The sequence below is a fragment of the Oculina patagonica genome, chromosome 13 (assembly GCF_052425735.1).
Source record: "Oculina patagonica isolate OP01 chromosome 13, crgOcupat, whole genome shotgun sequence".
Taxonomy (NCBI): domain Eukaryota; kingdom Metazoa; phylum Cnidaria; class Anthozoa; order Scleractinia; family Oculinidae; genus Oculina; species Oculina patagonica.
Window position 1 is genome coordinate 31504776 of NC_135770.1, and position 17340 is coordinate 31522115.

General features: G+C 40.8%; 1 protein-coding gene and 1 pseudogene across 1 annotated transcript in view; one reads left to right on the forward strand and one right to left on the reverse strand.

Moving 5' to 3' along the window:
- The window catches only part of LOC144636019 (CCAAT/enhancer-binding protein zeta-like), a 33823-nt gene extending 16552 nt beyond the window's left edge, over window positions 1–17271 (forward strand). Inside the window, exons 22-34 of the mRNA XM_078495157.1 lie at window positions 10203–10496; window positions 11116–11168; window positions 11777–11823; window positions 11914–11973; window positions 12108–12174; window positions 12473–12564; window positions 12665–12710; window positions 13262–13416; window positions 15509–15559; window positions 15659–15717; window positions 15895–15986; window positions 16086–16125; window positions 16833–17271. Of these exons, the coding sequence (XP_078351283.1) occupies window positions 10203–10496; window positions 11116–11168; window positions 11777–11823; window positions 11914–11973; window positions 12108–12174; window positions 12473–12564; window positions 12665–12710; window positions 13262–13416; window positions 15509–15559; window positions 15659–15717; window positions 15895–15986; window positions 16086–16125; window positions 16833–17072 (1296 nt within the window). The 3' untranslated portion in view covers window positions 17073–17271. The remainder of the gene's footprint in view (window positions 1–10202; window positions 10497–11115; window positions 11169–11776; window positions 11824–11913; window positions 11974–12107; window positions 12175–12472; window positions 12565–12664; window positions 12711–13261; window positions 13417–15508; window positions 15560–15658; window positions 15718–15894; window positions 15987–16085; window positions 16126–16832) is intronic.
- LOC144636022 (extracellular calcium-sensing receptor-like) lies at window positions 3827–6749 on the reverse strand (annotated as a pseudogene).
- Window positions 17272–17340: the final 69 nt, after the last annotated feature.

A 17340-nucleotide genomic window follows, 5' to 3' on the forward strand; every position in this document is an offset into this window, starting at 1 on the left:
GATGCTCGTAAGGCTCTCAAAGAAAGAAAATATCTTGATTAAATCAATAAAAGGAATATATTACAAAGCTTACCAAGGCTGTCTACCCAGAATACTATTGGGTCATGTTGTTCATGGTTTATGCTTTTCAGATGACCAACGTTTTTGCAATTGGTGTATCAGCTATTAATTTTGTCAGTCATAATTACGATGTTTTAAAATGATTGTAAAGTGGTCTCTCCCCGTAAAGCCCAGAAGGATCTGTTGAGAACCCCTGCTCCATAATATATTAACAATGTGACTTCTGTAAACCATTATTATTGGGAGCAAATAAATGATTGATTGTCGCGTTGAAAGGAAGCCTGTGCTCCCCGCCGTGTTTGGAAACGCCCATAATAATTTATCAGTCTCAGTTTGGAAGTTTGAACTTGTGGATCGCCCGGGAGGCTACACAAAGTTTAGTTTAGTTATATTGAATTCCTAATCAGTGACATTTTTAATTGGGCCCAGACACAAGGTACACCAGAAAAAGTAACGCAACCTCCAAGCAGCGATACAGTAGCGTGACTCAAAAGTTAATATGGAACCGACTAACGAACCTCACGTATTAAGTTTCACTTCAATGAACCCGTCGCTTCTCGCTTCAGGATGTTTGCAAGACTGCTTGTTTGGTGGCTTTGTGTTCAACAAATCGCTTCCTTAAAAGAGCTTAAGAAAGCTTTTCAGTCGGGGGATATTATGCTTGGAGGACTTAACGTGTTACACTATAAGGACCCGCAAGAGAAATGCGGAGATTTTTTTTCCGTTGGTTTAGGCCACACTGAAGCAATGATCTTTGCCATCGAGCAAATCAACAATGATTCTTCCCTACTTCCTAACACTACTCTCGGCTTCGACATCCGTGACTACTGCGAAATTATCGATCTCGCCGTGAAAGAGACTTACGAGTTTGTCCGAGATAAAGATTTGTTTCATTCGTGTCAAAACAGCAATTCTGGCGACGATAACGAAACAGCTACCTGCTGCAGCTTGTCCAAGGATCCTGCTCCTGTTTCTATGCTTATTGGGCCGTACGACTCGGCCAGTGCCGTTCAGATAGGAAGCCTTCTAAGCGTAGAGAACATTCCTATAATAAGCTTCGGTGCTACGAGCGATGAGCTAAGCTTGGCGCAATATCGATACTTTCTCAGAACTGTACCGCCCGATCGGCAACAAGCCCGCGTTCAAGCGGATCTGTTCGAGCACTTCAAATGGACGTATGTTGGCACAGTGGCTTGAACAGTGCAGCAGGAAGTTGTTTCGTTATCGTCGCCAGAATTGCTGTGATGGCACGATTTATACAAATCTTTATCTCGCACAAACTCGTAAGTCTCTTTTACGGCGATAGCGATGGTTTCGCAGTAGTCACGGATGTCGAAGCCGAGAGTAGTGTTAGGAAGAAGGGATGGGTTGTTGTTGATTTGCTCGATGGCAAAGATCATTGCTTCAGTGTGGCCTAAACCAACAGGAAAGAAATCCTCGCATTTATCTTGCGAGTCCTTGTTGTGTAACACGTTCAGTCCGCCAAGCATAATATCTCTTGACTGAAAAGCTTTCTTAAATTCTTTTAAGGAAGCGATTTGTTGAATATAGAGCCACCAAACAAGCAGTCTTGGAAAAAACATCCTGGATAACCCTGAGACGAGAAGAGACGAGTTTGGTCGACTCAATGGAAACGTGATACATGAGGTTCGATATCAATTTTCGGGTCACGCTACTGTGTTTGCTGCTTGGAGGTTGCGTTACATATTCGGGCTTACCGTACCTCGTGTCTTGTAAAATAGTAAACAGTTGCTAACAGTCTGGGCAAGAATTTAGACTGTCATTGACTGGAATTCAACATGAACAAGCTGAATCTTTATGGGGAGAGCTCCTGTCTTTGAATATCGTTATACTGTCAGCCTGAAATACATTTCAGAATTGATATCTTATATACAAGTTTCACGCGTGGGTGGTATTTTTATTCTTCCCCTTTCATTGTTTATTCATTTCTAGTTATATAATATGAATCACTTCACAATCTCAAAATAATTGTTAGTTTATATACTATTTCTGTATTTTGCATTTAAATATATTGAGCCGTTCAGATTCCTTAAAAAAATATGCGGATAACTATTCCAAATCTGACACGGTTTCTTCACTGTTCAATGTATATACCATATATCTTTGTAATTAGTGCGTTGACTATGGGCCTTTCTGCACTAGCAAAAAAGTTGTTTATTTAGACAAATTTTCTGTTATCACGAACGCTTTTCAAGTGCGGATGGTTTGTCGCGGCCCTGACAAATTTTGGCCGAAATGGGCAAATCTTCAAACGCACCGCCGACAAAATTTGTCCCGGGTAAAAACTGAGCAAAAGCGACAAAATACAGAAAAACGCGTTTATTTTACTAGCCGGCCATTTATGTAAGACCTAAAGCTGCAGGATGCTGGAAAGTTTCTTTACCGTAAACACTCGCTCTAAGGCGGCTTGACCTTTAAGCGGACTCCGGCCGGATTCGCGTCCTGAAGAAATCAACTATGCTACATTGCCACAATCCTCGCAAACAATAAACAAATAAAGGACACTAGTAAGTTATTCTTTGATTTGTAAGCCAAAAAGCATGGCCGACTACAAAGCAAGGAAGCACAAGAGCCGTCAGATGTAAAGCTGTCAGTAGTTCGTGTGCGGATACAAGTTATCTGACAAAAGAAATGTCGCGACAAAATTAGTCCTTTAGTTTTGTCCCGGACAATTCCAATTTTGTCTGGTTGTGCGGAAAGGCCCTATAAAATATGCATCTTATTAACCAAACGTGAGGGCTGTACTAGAAGAACATCGCCCCGAGGTCTTGACTGACAGTACGAACTAATAAGCGACACGTCCCCTCGTCTGTGCTGATAATTCATCCCTGGGACATGTCCCCGCTACATTTTTTGCGTGTGTACCCTTTTGCGATTTTGTTGCTGCTACATGTCCCTGCTACACGTCCCTTCAGTGTGAACAACACATGATTTGCTCCGACATGTCCCCACGTGTGCGAAGACCTTACAGGATTACAAAGGAAGAGGGAGAGAAACTGTAGCAAATCAATAGAAAATAACCATTGGCTCAGTTCCAGGAAGCTTCTAAGTGTTTTCAAAGAGCTTGTGAATTCTATCTTGGGTACAAGTAAATGTTAAAATCTCTTTCACATGTTCTGTTGATATATTTCATATGTATATGTTAATACAACACTTTCTAGATATTCTACTAATTGAATAGTAATTTTAGAAGTTGAACAATACAAAATGACACTGCAACGTATAATCAAAAGCATCTATCATTACTTTAACAAAAAGGTCATTTAAAGTCCTATATAAAACTTCAATAAATTGATTAGGTACAATGTACATCGAAAGCCAATGAAATTGCAAGTTTGCCAGTGTTTCGCGGAAGGGTTATGCTTCGAAAAGCTTACAAAAATGGTCACTTTAAAACATAAAACGAATGAATAATTTCAATTTAGAGTATACTTGCGATCTGGTTTTCTTTACAATATTTCGTGTGAGAGCTCTCTGACATTTAGAGTGTAAAAACGTATTTTACATATCTACAAAACAGATTTTAACGGGAACAGCATTTTTGTCGATCGTCGTGGAAATAGCCGAAGAGATATCGATTGTTAATATCCAATGACAAATGGCATGAGCGCTCCGAATCTGTTACGTCAAATTACCGACACCGTTTCTAAGCAACATCCGTGCCGAAATCGCGGGCTCGTCCAAAGCTAAGAGGTTCCTTTTGACTAGTCTTTGGTCATTTTTTTCCATGTTTTAGTCTTTTTGTTCAACTGCTCATACTGACTGCTGGTGTATTGGAACGGGCATTCACGTTTGACAACTGTGATCTCCGCCAGACATAAGCTGTAATCTGCGAGCTTATGAACTCTGAAGAGTTCTTCTCCGGGTGAAACAGAATATTGTACACTTTAGGCGCGAACATACAGCCTAGCAGCCCAAACGAATCGACGAAAGTTGTGCTGCAGGCGATAACAGACACGTACCAGCCTTCCTGTACCGAGAACTCCACTGTATAATAGCATAACGCCGACAGCAGAATAATGTACAAAGAAAAACCGATAAAGCGCGCCTCGTTAAAGTTATCTGGCAGTTTACCGACTTTGAATGCGTAAAACGACGAAAGAAGCGAAAGCAACAGAACGTAGGAACAAACCATGAAATACAGCGCTTTACCGACGGAAGAACCGTATGGTTTACAAGTGTAGAAGATGTACTGGGTCGGTTGAATTGTTTCATTTCTGTACGGCGGGTCTGAAGCGAACCATGCGATCAACAACACAACAACGACACTGTTGACAAGGGCAACCAGTGCGACTTGGTACTTGACTTTAGAAATGTAACTTTGCAACGGCATTGTGGAGGCGTCGATTTGAAACAGGACGAATATGCGCACGGATTTTAGCCAAAGAATTGTCACGAAGGTGGTGTAGGTGATATACCGGGAAAACTGCGTGACGCGACATACGAAATCAGTGGGCGCTGCAATGCTTAACAGTGCTAAAATAAAATTGACGAAGATCGTAACTAGAAGTACAAAACTGAGTTGCCTGTTGGAGGCTTTCACAATGGCAGTCTCGCGGTATTTCAGAAACACAAGTAACGCAGCAGCGGTCACGCAAAACCCAACAGCTGTCACGCAAGAAAGAAACACACCAGCCGAGTCCTGTAACCGCAGGTTTTTCACCGGCAAGTCGACGCATTTCGTTTTGGCAACGTTTGGTTTCTGTCTCTGAGGACATACTGTACAATTGCTTGACCCGGGATCCTTACTGACTGTATCCCCCGGACATGTAACACATCTCCAACAACAAGGCGTAGTCACTTCCTGTCGAGTTCCGGGGGGACACACCTCGCTGCAAAATGAAGACGGAACTTTTGTATAAACAGTGCCGCTAATCCATTTGATCGCAGAATCGTTTAATGTCAGCCTTTGCTGTTCCATACTGTTCCAAGATCCCACTAAATACTTGTAGTTCTTGCCCGCTTTTCCATGCACTTGGATGTTCACAATTTCGAAGAACGATTCCTTAGGATCTCCGTGATCGTCAAATTCTACAGTGCCTGTTAGACCTCTAAAGCTGACATTTTTCAAGTATGACAAGATTTCAGTTCCCCCAGTCGCAAAGAATGATGTTGTCTTAGGGCACTGTCCCCCCCGGAAGCTTTTGTTCTGAGTCACGACACCTGAATCTCTTGTCCAAAGCGTACGCGGCTGCATAGACTGCATCGATGAGGTAGGCAAGGTAAGGTTCGAACAGTTTGTCGGCCTCGTTGCGTGACAAGGGAACATCGATACATTTCGGGTCTGTTTCGCTTATAATGTCAACGGAGCAATTCCTAAATTGCTCCCAGTACTCTGCCCACCATGGATTCTTGCCGAAACGGGTTTTATTCTGAGTTAAAGAGGTCAAGTGCTTAAGAAACTTTTCGTCCCTACGATCGTGTGGTTGAACACCAAGCGCGCCGTCCAGAAGACTGAAGTACGGGCCAAGCCCTCCGCTATCTTCTGTACTCATTGCGTCACCAAGAATCCAAGTCCGTCGTCCTAATTTTTGCCTGTAAGTTTCCTCAAAGAATTGCTTGGCCTTTCCTCCGAAGACCCATAGTACAATCACTTTGACATTGCTCTGCTTTTTTATCCGAGCCACTATCTGTTTTATACTTTGCGCGGCGCGAAGCCGTGGAATAAACTCGGAGAAGGCGATGCAAAAGGTACCGCGTTTGTGAGATTCGTTTTGTAGCGCCGACACACCAAACCGCCCGTAAGAGTCACCTAAAGCCACCGTGCCAACATACTTCCATTTGAAGTGCTCGAGCAGATCCGCTTGAACACGGGCTTGTTGTCGATCAGGCGGTACAGTTCTGAGAAAGTAACGAAATTGCGCCGAGCTTAGCTCATCACTCGTAGCAGCGAAGCTTATTATGGGAATGTTCTCCACGCTTAGAAGGCTTCCAATCTGGACAGCACTGGCCGAGTCGTACGGCCCAATAAGCATAGAAACAGGAGCAGAATCCTTGCTTAAGCTGCAGCAGGAAACTGTTTCGTTATCGACGCCAGAACTGTTGTTTTGACACGAATGAAACAAATCTTTATCTCGAACAAACTCGTAAGTCTCTTTCACGGCGATAGCGATGGTTTCGCAGTAGTCACGGATGTCGAAGCCGAGAGTAGTGTTAGGAAGAAGGGATGGGTTTTTGTTGATTTGCTCGATGGCAAAGATCATTGCTTCAGTGTGGCCTAGACCAACGGGAAAGAAATCCTCGCATTTATCTTTCGAATCCTTGTTGTGTAACACGATCAGTCCGCCAAGCATAGCATCTCCTGACTGAAAAGCTTTCTTAAATTCTTTTAAGGAAGCGATTTGCTGAATATAGAGCCACCAAACAAGCAGTGTTGCAAACATCTTGAATCGAGAAACAACTGACTGTTGACCGACTGTTTAAGCGGTGTCTTTGCACGAGAAAGTGATGGCTCTGAGTCTCGGGGCATATGATTTGATTCGCCAGGTTTTGACATGCCACAAAAACATGCCACAAAAGCGAAACATACGTTGCGCTGAATAATGGTATTACTTATAGCTTGCTTAAGCTTGTCTCAAAATTGTTGTCAAAAACGAAATTATACCATTAAAATATCAAAAATAGCTTTGGGCAAAAATACAAAACGGACTTACAATACCATAAAAATAGCACAGAAGCAAATACGTGACCTTGAATAAAAACACAAACAGACCTAGAAGGACCAAAAAACAGGCTTCGTGGGATGCGGGATAACGCTTATAATCGAGTTGAGATGCGGGTAACAAGCAATTTTAAGGGTGGAATATTCTTAAAATATATATTCTTTTTGAGGGATGAGGGGAAGAATTGAAATCTTTGACGGAAGTGTATAGAAGATAACAACTCACGCCACGCCTGTCAACTGGCACCGTGCCTTCTAGGAAGGAACATGTGGGTCTGAAAATGTCACTAGTATTATGTACTCCTGGCTTGTTATGTGAGATAAACGAGGAAACTGAAGCGCTTTAAATTGAGCCCGCGGTCTCAGTGGAGATGTTGCTAAGTAACAACGTCGGTAAGCTGACGTAGCAAGCTCGGGGTGCTCGTGCCATCTGTGATTGGCCAATAAGAGTCGATAACTCTTCGGGGTCGATCGACTACAATGCTTCTTCAGCCCAAGTCTGCTTTTGCAGATGTGATATGTACATTGTGACGCTTTGAATCTCAAAGAATGTTGTGGAGAAAACGAAATAAGAACGAGCTACAATAGACGACTACTAATTGTATTTTTTAACCGAATATACATTGTTAGACTGAAATAATTCAGTCTTCTTTATCAGTTTTGCGCAAAACCTTGTGGCTGACTATTGGCAAACTTTCTAGAACATCTCAGTAGTCTCGTATTAAAATGTACATATTAAATAAATAAAGAACACAAGTGAAAGAGATTTCGAAGTTCACGTGAAGGCGCTTAAGAGGAAATCCGCCAGGACTTCGAGTAGTTATTGGACAAAATTATGTACCAAAACTATTTACACCTGATTGCAAACTTTTGTGTTACTGCTTCAAATATCTTATCAAAAGAAATCTTTTCTAACAACACCAAACATCGAAAACAAATTTCGAAGTTCCACTGAATTCCCATGAATCGCTTAAAAGATGTGAGCTTTTGCCCATAGCTTGTGAACTTTCATATCATTTTCTCAGACTCTGATAAGAAATTGTTGTACCAGAATTATTTCCACCTTATTGCAAACTTTTTTGTTGCTGCTTCAAATATCTTATCAAAAGAAATCTTTTCTAACAACACCAAACATCAAAAACAAATTTCGAAGTTCCGCTGAATTCCACTGAATCGCTTAAGACGAATTTACAAAATGGCTACACGTGAGATTTTGCCTATTGCTGGTTTTCACTGTCACGCAATCAAAAAATAAATTCGAAACCATTCAACTACAGAAGCTATGAATTTCAAATATTATAGACGATAAATAGATAAACAATTTCTCCAAGTTTCAGGTCTGTGCGTTGTACCGTTCGCGAGTTATTTGCCGAACCTTTCCACGCAAATTTATAAAGCTTAGTATGGAGATGCCATAACTGTGTCCTTCCGAGGGACACAAATATGGCCGCCGTGATGTCAGAGAAACCATCTGGAACTCAATTCTGTTTACAACAGCGGCTATCCTTGGCTTAAGAGCTAGTACACTTTCACATAAACACCACTTATTATATCTGAAATGTTCAATCTGCTCAAAATAGAATGGAAAGGCCTTTTTTCAAACAAAACAGCTTTGTCACGGCACTCAGCTTGATGTCACATACGACGGAGAACTCAAATATTCAAAATGCTCTGTTTTAAAAACGAATGACACTATCGATCTGGAAATTTGCAAAAATATATATTTTTAGTTTATCTTTCGCCTAATGACAACGAAAATTTAGCAGGCCTAGTAAATTTTGATTTCAGAATTTTATGACGTAACATGAAAACCAAGAATACCTTGTGAACTTTGAAATTCATTTTCTCAGACTCTGATAACAAATTGTTGTTGGTGTTATCACGGATAATTACTTACATCTTTACCTTTTATTAAGGGTAGGAAATAACGCAATAGGATTTAAATTATTCTGGTACTTGATTTTTGTCCAACTTTAATAAATATTACTCGACTTCCTAGTGGATTCCGTCTTAAACGCTCAAAAATCGAACCAATTTACAAGCCAAGCCAATGTGTATAGTTTTGGTGTGGGGGTGTGCTTCTCCAGTTCTTCTTTTTAAGGACGTTCGCGCTAATTGTTTATGCGCATCCCTACTGCGCACGTAATTCATGTCGCAACACGATGCCACGCCATACATTGAGCGCGCGCGCTGAGTAAAATTTCTAAGAACATATAGGGCGAGTTGCCGTTCAGCTAGCTTTGCTTGCAATTTGCTGTCTTAAGGTCATTGCCCTGAAATAGAACTGAACACAATTTTTTAAACCAAACTTGGCCTACTGGTTTATTACTTTAAGGGAACTTAAATTTTGAAATAAAAAAGGGGGGTCACCAGATTCGTTTAGGAGCAGGAAGACCTTGTATATTCCATATAATTCCTTTAAAATTCCTCTGCAAATACTAGCAAAGTACACGTTTTTAACGATAATTTATTTTTCAAACACATGAATTGATCTGTTTTCATTTTACAGAAAGATTTTGATCGCTACACCTAAAATATGAGAAAAAATTGATAGGTCACCAGGCTCGTTTAGGAGAAAGTGACAATTAACTTCTCTCGCGGACTAAGCTGCATAGAAAAAAGCCGCCATTTTGTTGATGTGTGTGCGCGCGCGCGCGCTAATTACGCATAAAATTCTGCGCAGTAAGGATGCGCAATGCAATACAGGGCAATGACCTTAAATGGTCGGTGACCCCTAATTTTTTTCTTAACAGATCAGAAAATGAAAAAAATCTATCGAGTGGAAGTGTGATTTTTTGTCACACTGACGGTTTGCATTCCACTTTTTGAGCTTTCCTTTTTGCCGTACGACAGTTTCAAATGTGTTTTCCAGGGTTAAGTTTTACAAAAAAGATGGCAAAACTAGGAATTATTTACGCAACAGACGCACTTCTACAAAATGTGACTAAGATCGTTAGCCTCCGTTTACTCATCTTCGATATTTTTAATTATAAACCCTGTAAATCATGCTGAATTACGTGCGCCAATTTTTCAAAATCAGGGTATTTTTCCGCACTTTTTTTCTCTGAAACGAAGTCGGTGACCCCAACTTTTTTTTGCATTTCTGACGCAAGTAACTCATTATCTGACCGCAGCAAAAAAATTAAAGACATCTATCGAGTAGAAAATTTTGGCGCGAACGTCCTTAAAATTAATGTGTAGACACGCGAGATATTTCAATGTTTGAGCGGGGAATAAATAAAGCTCGTGTGTTTCTTAAAAACATTAACTTTATTTTAACTGCAGGCAATGTTATGAAATGAAATGTAATGAAACTGAAGGCTAGTATGGAGATTTTGTATGTTGACATACTTGGACAACCCTCTTAAGTACAATCAAAGAGGAAGATATCCAGGGAAAACAAGAACGCAATCTTTGTTTTCGCTCATGAAACTCAAATTCAATTCCCTTTTACGTTTAGGAGGAAGACGACGAAGAGCATTTCGTCGACATGCCATCGGACGATGAAAATGACAACACGGGGACTCAGGACGGTTCATCCCGTGGAGATGAATCTCACTTACGCCAAGTTGACACACCTAAGGACCTAACGGCTGGAGCCAACCTTGGTGGTGCTCAACAAAGCCAAACCTACAAGCCCCATCAAAGAAATCCCTTGTACAGCGGTGCGGAAAACTCGTGTTTGTGGGAACTAAACAGGCTCTCCAGGCATTACCATCCGTCGGTGTGCCTTTTTGCTCGTACTCTAATGAAGGTAACGTATCGAAACGGAGCTTGTATACAAAAGCGACTTACGTTTCGCCTGGTGTGTGTGAGAGAGTGGGATTCAGAGGACGAGTGGTATAATCTCAAGTTGAAACATTAAGGCCATTGTACACAGTTTGTACTGAAGGCAGTCTCAAAGTGAGAAAAAAATCCTCGCAGTGAATTGCAATTTAAGAAATTGCAAAGAAAGAAACCTTAAAAAAGCTGGCTTTAACTCCGAGGATCATTTCTTCACTTTACATCTCATCCGCAGTTCACAATTATTTCATATACTTTACGTCAAAAGCAGTCTTGTGAGCCAGTTACAGTAAGCTTGATGCGTTTTGGCAAGCCATACACGAGGAGACAAGTTTGTCCCCTTTCACACCCCGTTTTACTTTTCCCAATAGCGACCTTTAGATTGGACTACGAGTACGAGTTTTCAAACCAATTCGTGTACCTCCTATAAACACTTATCGCACCAATCTTATCCGTAACATTTATTTATGTGTTAGCAACAGGGAAGAGTTATAGTTTGGGGGATACAGTTGTGTCGAAATTCCAAAGGTCGTAGTCAAATCTGATGGTCGAAGGTAAACATCTTGCCATTATTTGTTACTCTTTATTAGGGTGATGACATTGAATACAAGGGAGACCCTTTACAAGACTTTACTCTTATGAGGTACCGTATGATATTCTGTAGTTAAATTCTTGACGATCAAAACGAGGCTTTGATTGAACATTCAAACATTGGATGTGAAATCGGTCATTACCTAAAAGAAAGTGACAATTTTTTTTTAATTTCCGAAACGCCAATGCAACCTCTATTATTCTTTCTCAAACTCAGTAATAATTCATCAAGGTAAAACAAGGAACATCATAACCATCAAGGAAGTTTGGATGCTCGGTCTCAATTAGCATAGAGTTTTATGATTTTATTTCTCCGTTTACTCCGTAGTTTTTGTTTCGATTGAGAAGATATATCAAACACTCGAGACATACTCCGCTGCGCGTTGTATTTTCAACTCTCTTCTCGGTGTATCCCAATGAAACACTGTCTCTCGTGTTTGATATATTACTCGAAAACCATAGAGAATATCATAAAGCGTAACAAAATATTTTAACAATAAACACCATGTCTCGTTCGTAGGATGTTGGTACCTGTTTTGCACTGTATAGTCGTTGGATCTTGATACACGCAACACAGTGACATTTCTTACTGCAATACTGTCTTGTTTATTTATCATGATTACTTCATTTGTTCTCTGATTGTTTAATACGTCTTTCTAGATTTCTGGACAGATTTGTGTATAAAAATCCCAAGAAAAAAGAGCGAGGTAACTGCCACTACAAAGCTAACAGATATTTGGTCGTTATAACTAGTTCAACCTTGTTTTAACCGGTATAACTTGTTTCTGTTTCATTAGATCACGGAGGTTCACTGATGCAGCCGAAAACGTCATCAAGCAGGCTGGCCGAGGAGCCTGGTAAGAGCGAACGAAAAGGCGGGAAGAAACTAGTTCCAGTCCAAACGCGACTATTTTGGGGTCGAATTTTAACGTTTGTTTGAGTGGCAACAGGCGAAAAGACTCATCTTGACTTCACATTTATTTTTTTGCAGTAAATACTAAAGCATTCCTTGTGAAGAAAGAAGAGGACATCCGAGAAGACGAACTTTTCTTTCATAGGTATTTAGTTATGTGACTGTACAGCCTAGTCCCTAGACGTTCTCCTCCTCTCTCGGGCGAGCGCGAGGTCCACGTAAGGGCCTGGGAACGGGTTGGCGTCCCGCTCAGTGTCATTCGGTGACGTCACGAATTTCGCGCCAAATCGATAAGCGGGAAGGGAACGCCTGGGTACTAGGCTGGTGACTGTAGTGGTTTCTAGCGTTTGACCGCGGTTGAATTCGGGACATTCCTCTCTCTTTCTCTGTCAAGGGAGGAAGAGAAGGGGAGCCTGGGAAATAATTTTCATTTCATTTCTCAGGTATTTTAAACAGAAGGCAGAAAAAGAAAATAAACGGAAAAAGAAAACTAAGGATTCTGACGATGAAACGTCAGAAAATGCAGCAAATTTCGGTATGTTTTTCTTTTTTTTTTGGCTTCTTTGCTTCGGAGTTTCTTTGTTATTGTATTTACGTTTCTTTTTTTAACATTTGTTTATCGGCTATTTTGACAGACAACATTCAAGACGAGCGTTCCAGTGTGGAGTTCGACTTCGCAAGGTAAGTTCCGTTCACATGAAATCTTAATGAAACTCGGCTTTTTTTTTTTTTTTTGATCTCTGTTGATTAGTGAGAACCCTTATTCTTCTTGCCCAGTCAAAACTCGTCACGTCGACATGAGGCCATTGGAATACGTCATGTTGTAATCTTATAGAAAAAGAAAAGGTTGGCTCGATGGATTCTGACCGTGATTGGGTAGTAACTTACGTCAGCCAAACTCGCTACGCGCGTGCAGTTCCCGCCAAAACTGCCGCTAACGAACGTCTCAAGACAGTTACTAACTAAAAAGTTAAGTTTTGTATGCCTTCAATAAAAATAATAGTAAAATAATTTGCCATCCACCTTCTTTATCAGGTCATAAGTTGGTTTGTAACTGCCTTTTTTTAAAGGGTTCATATAAACGTTTTGCACATCTTCGCTTCTAACTCTTACAAACTTCTAAGCAAAGGAACCCGGAAGTAGTGTTTGATCCTTTTTTGCATTTCACCGCTTTAAAAGGTACCAGTAAAAGTAGAGTAGTCAGTGAAACATTTTTATTCTTTATTGTCCAGCGTGTTAAAGAACTCTAAAAAGCCAAGCGTAAATAAAAATAAAACTACCGCCAGTGACGAAGAGGACGAAGGTGACGATGAAGAACAAAGCGAGGAGGAGAGTGGCAGTGAAGACGACGACATGGCGGAGAAAGAGCAAGATTTATCGGAGGAAGGTACAAACTTAGTTTATAAGCTTACAACCATGTAGTCGTTAAGTTCATTTTATTTATCATAATTCATCCACTCATTATAGTTAGGCTTGGAATATAATTCGCTCTGCAGGAACCTATACAGTACTTTTAAAGTGCCTATGAAGTAAAAAAAAAAATTTGCTTTTTTGGGTAGCTTATTATGTCTACTTTCCGAAAAGCTAAAAAAGGGATAATGTTTAAGAGAGAGAAATCGGACTTTTTGCCGCCTAAAGTGCCCTCGGTAAGACAAAACAGTGGGTCCGGAGACTGGACACGAATTTGGCTCGGATGACGTAGTTAGTGGTTCCACGGATCAGTTTACACTTAGATTTTGTTGATACACAGTGAAGTTCACTACTTCAGCTGAGATTGTTGCTGCTTTTTCGTTGATAAATCGAAATCTTGTCCGAAAAGATCGATATGTTTCCATCTGCGGACTTGGCAGAGCGTGTTTCTTGCAGAAAAGAATCGCACAACGAAAGATCGTCACACTAAATGGACTGAAGTAGTTAGTTGGACCTGTCCAACCGCCGCAAGCCGATCAAGCGCTCTTTCACACAATTCGCTGGTCGACGAAGACGATCGAAGTTCGGCGAAGCAATTCAAATGAGAAATTCCCTATAAAAAATGAATAACTAGAATTGTTGGTTTCCAAAAGCACATACATCGACGGACTTTGATTTTGTGACTGGTTTCGCAGTGTCGCAATGTGCTTCGGAATTGCCACGAGCGCTGCTTGTCGCGCCGGGGTTACTCACTCTCCCGGTGGTTATTCGTTATTATATCACGATTTGGTGATTTTAATACAAGTAGCGATGAGTTGCTCGCTTTCATTTTGATTGTGTTCTTGTGTGGGAAAGTACAGTGGACTGACATATTTCTCCGAAGCGTGACAGCACTAAGAGTATAAACTGAGTGACATAATTTAACTTGGCAACACGGCAAGATAACACTTCTTCAAACCCAAGATTAGCACTTTTAGACAAACACAACCAACAAATTTCCTCTTCAAGAATAAACAGAACTGCAGTTGTTGCTCTTTATGGTACGTTAGCCCTACGGGTTTTCAACCGTCTTTATCCGGATACGATGAATCCTGATTACAGTGTGTTTATCGGCCAATAATTCCGGCGAAGGCAGCCGTAACATTTGTTCAAGATTTTGCAAGATCTCACGTTATTAGAATACTAGATCCAGCAGCAGCCCTCTTTGCTCTCTTTACGCCATAATCCTGGTGTCTTTAGAACCACTAAGTACGTCATTTCCGGTGAAACCCGAGCGTTTGGCCGCGCGCGATAATGACCCACTTCGAATTGCGAAATCCAAACTTCGAGGCTCAAAAAATACTAGAAAAAAGCGCTTTTGATCTCTTAAACACGCATATTCCTGCTTACTAAGACATAAACAAGCAAATTGAGCAAAATTATTTTTTACTTCATAGGCACTTTAAGGAAGGTGCAGTGACCTCTCTCCCCGCTCCCACGAGCTTTCGCTCTTGGGGGCGGGGAGAGAGAGTCCCTGGAAACGAGGTTGCGCTCTGGGCTCTAAATCAGGTGGCCTGTGTTCGAGCCCTGGGGCCCGCTTTTCGAAAGCCCCGGGTTTTGGGGCCAAATCTTAAAAACAGAGAAGTGCATTGTCCTGAAACTTTGTATGAAGGGAATCTCTGCTCATATTTAAGATATCATGGAATAAAACAGCTCTGAAATAGTAAGGTTTGAGATTTTTCTCTGGCTTCCGGGTGTAAGAACATTTCGAGACCTTCGAGAAACGGGCCCCTGGCCGGGATCACCCTTTTGTGTTCTTAGACAAGACACTTTACCCTCATAGTACCTCTCTCCACACAGTTGAATAAATAGGTACTGACCAATTATATGCTGTGCGCTAACCCTGCGATGGACTAGCATCCCATCCAGGGGGTAGTTCAGATAATTGCTGGCCTGATGGGTCACTAAGCTCGAACGCAGACCTTAACTTTACTTAAGGTCGATTGTTGACGGCCTTGACTCTTTTCAGTTTCATCTCCCACAATTGTTTATTTTGCTTGTCTTCATTTGCTTTTTGTTGTTGTTTCCAGAATTTGATTATGAGGCGATGGGATTTTCATCCAGTGAGGAAGAAGACACGGGTTCGTAAAACGTATTTGTCAGTATCACATTCAGTTATTATTTATATTTGTGAAACTTTTACCGTGAAAATTTCATTTGCATTGTTTTCCCGTTTTCAGAGGACCCAGTTAATTCACAAGGCAAGAAAAGAAAACCAACAGAAAAAGATTATGAAAAGGTATGGAACCTTTATTTTGTATGTTTGAAAATTAAGTTTGTACGATTCTAAGTCTGGTTGGCTTGTCACGCAACGTTGGAGATGTGTTGTGTGACGAGTCACAGGAAACGGCAGGAAAGTAGTTGATTTTGAACGGTTGTCTTACATTTTGCGTAATGCTTTGGTTGTCTTTTCTAGGCTTTGCTCGAAAACCTGAGCTCTGATGAATTTTCCGAAGACGAAGAAAGCCCAAGTAAGAAAAAGAAATCCAAGAAAAAACATATTGAAGGGTAAGATGCATGTATATGGTTTCTATCTTGTAATTCTGTAAATAAAATCGTTTTATTTTTGTTTAACATGCTTTTATGTATTCTCGTTGTTCTCTTCAGAGGTGACGATGTATCATCGATGTTTGCTTCCGCTGAAGAAGTAAGAAACAGGCATTGCATTTTACTTTTTAACATGTGTTTCTTTAGCTACCCCATTGTGCAACCAATAAAAATCAAAATTTCTTAACGGCTGTAAACGGTTTTTCTATGTAAACGGTTTGAGTAAAGACATACAGGGTATGCAAGAAACCGGAAAGGCTAAGTGTTTACTCGGTTGGCAGGGACAACTTTTCTCATATAAGCGCTCGGGAAAAAGATGGCTCGGGGGAGACGGCAAATCTGCTTCCAGGGCAACTGATATGTTTCTTAGCAACGCATTTTCTCGCTTTTGGGGGGCCACATTCACCACATCGACAAAATGAGGGGAAAAAAAAAGAAAACACAACTGAAAGATGAAGAGCATACCCTGTATTGCATTGTATTGTATGGTGATCTGTCAATTTTTTCTCAAATTTTGGGTGTAGCGATCAAGTTCTTTCTGTAAAATGAAAACAGATCAATTCTAATCCTACGTTTCAATCCTACGTTTGAAAAAAAATTAACGCTGAAAGCGTGTACTTTGCCAGTACTCGCAGGAGAATTATTAAGGAATTGTGTCCTAGACGAATATGCGGATCCCACTATTTTTATTTCAAAATTTAAGTCGCCCTCAAGGTAATCAACCAGTGGGCAAAGTTTGGTTGAAAAACTATGTTCAGTTCTCAATTGCTCTCCGTTAATCTAATTTGCTTCCCTTGAAATTTTCAGTTCGCTCATCTGTTAGAGAACTCCAAGGCTTCACGTGGTGGGAGTTATGACGTCAAGAGGGAGGGCGCCAGCGACAAGCAACTGAGTTGGGAAGAGAAAAAGGCGGGAAAAAACTGGAATCAAAAGAGGGGAGACTGGGGTCGTGGACGAGGTGGAAGGAAAGGACCGCACAGAGAAGCAAATTCAAATCCCAGAAACAAATTCAAATCGAAAGGACGAGGTGCGAAGAGGAAGAGATAGTAGAAACGTGTTTTGTCTGCAGAGATAATTCGATAGAAAATTTCATCGCTCCGTCCCGCGGGTTGCGTGGAAATAGAATGTGGGCAATTATTTGCATTGTTACGTACCAGAAATGCAGCATTTCAAAGTGAAGGTCTGTAATTATTAATGCATTATGTCAGCCAAAGAATGAAGAAGGAGATTTTTGAATTAGTTGTAAATAAAATTAAATGACAACATTCATTGCTCAGTTGTTGTTTGGTATTCAAACCTTTTTTGGCGTGAAACA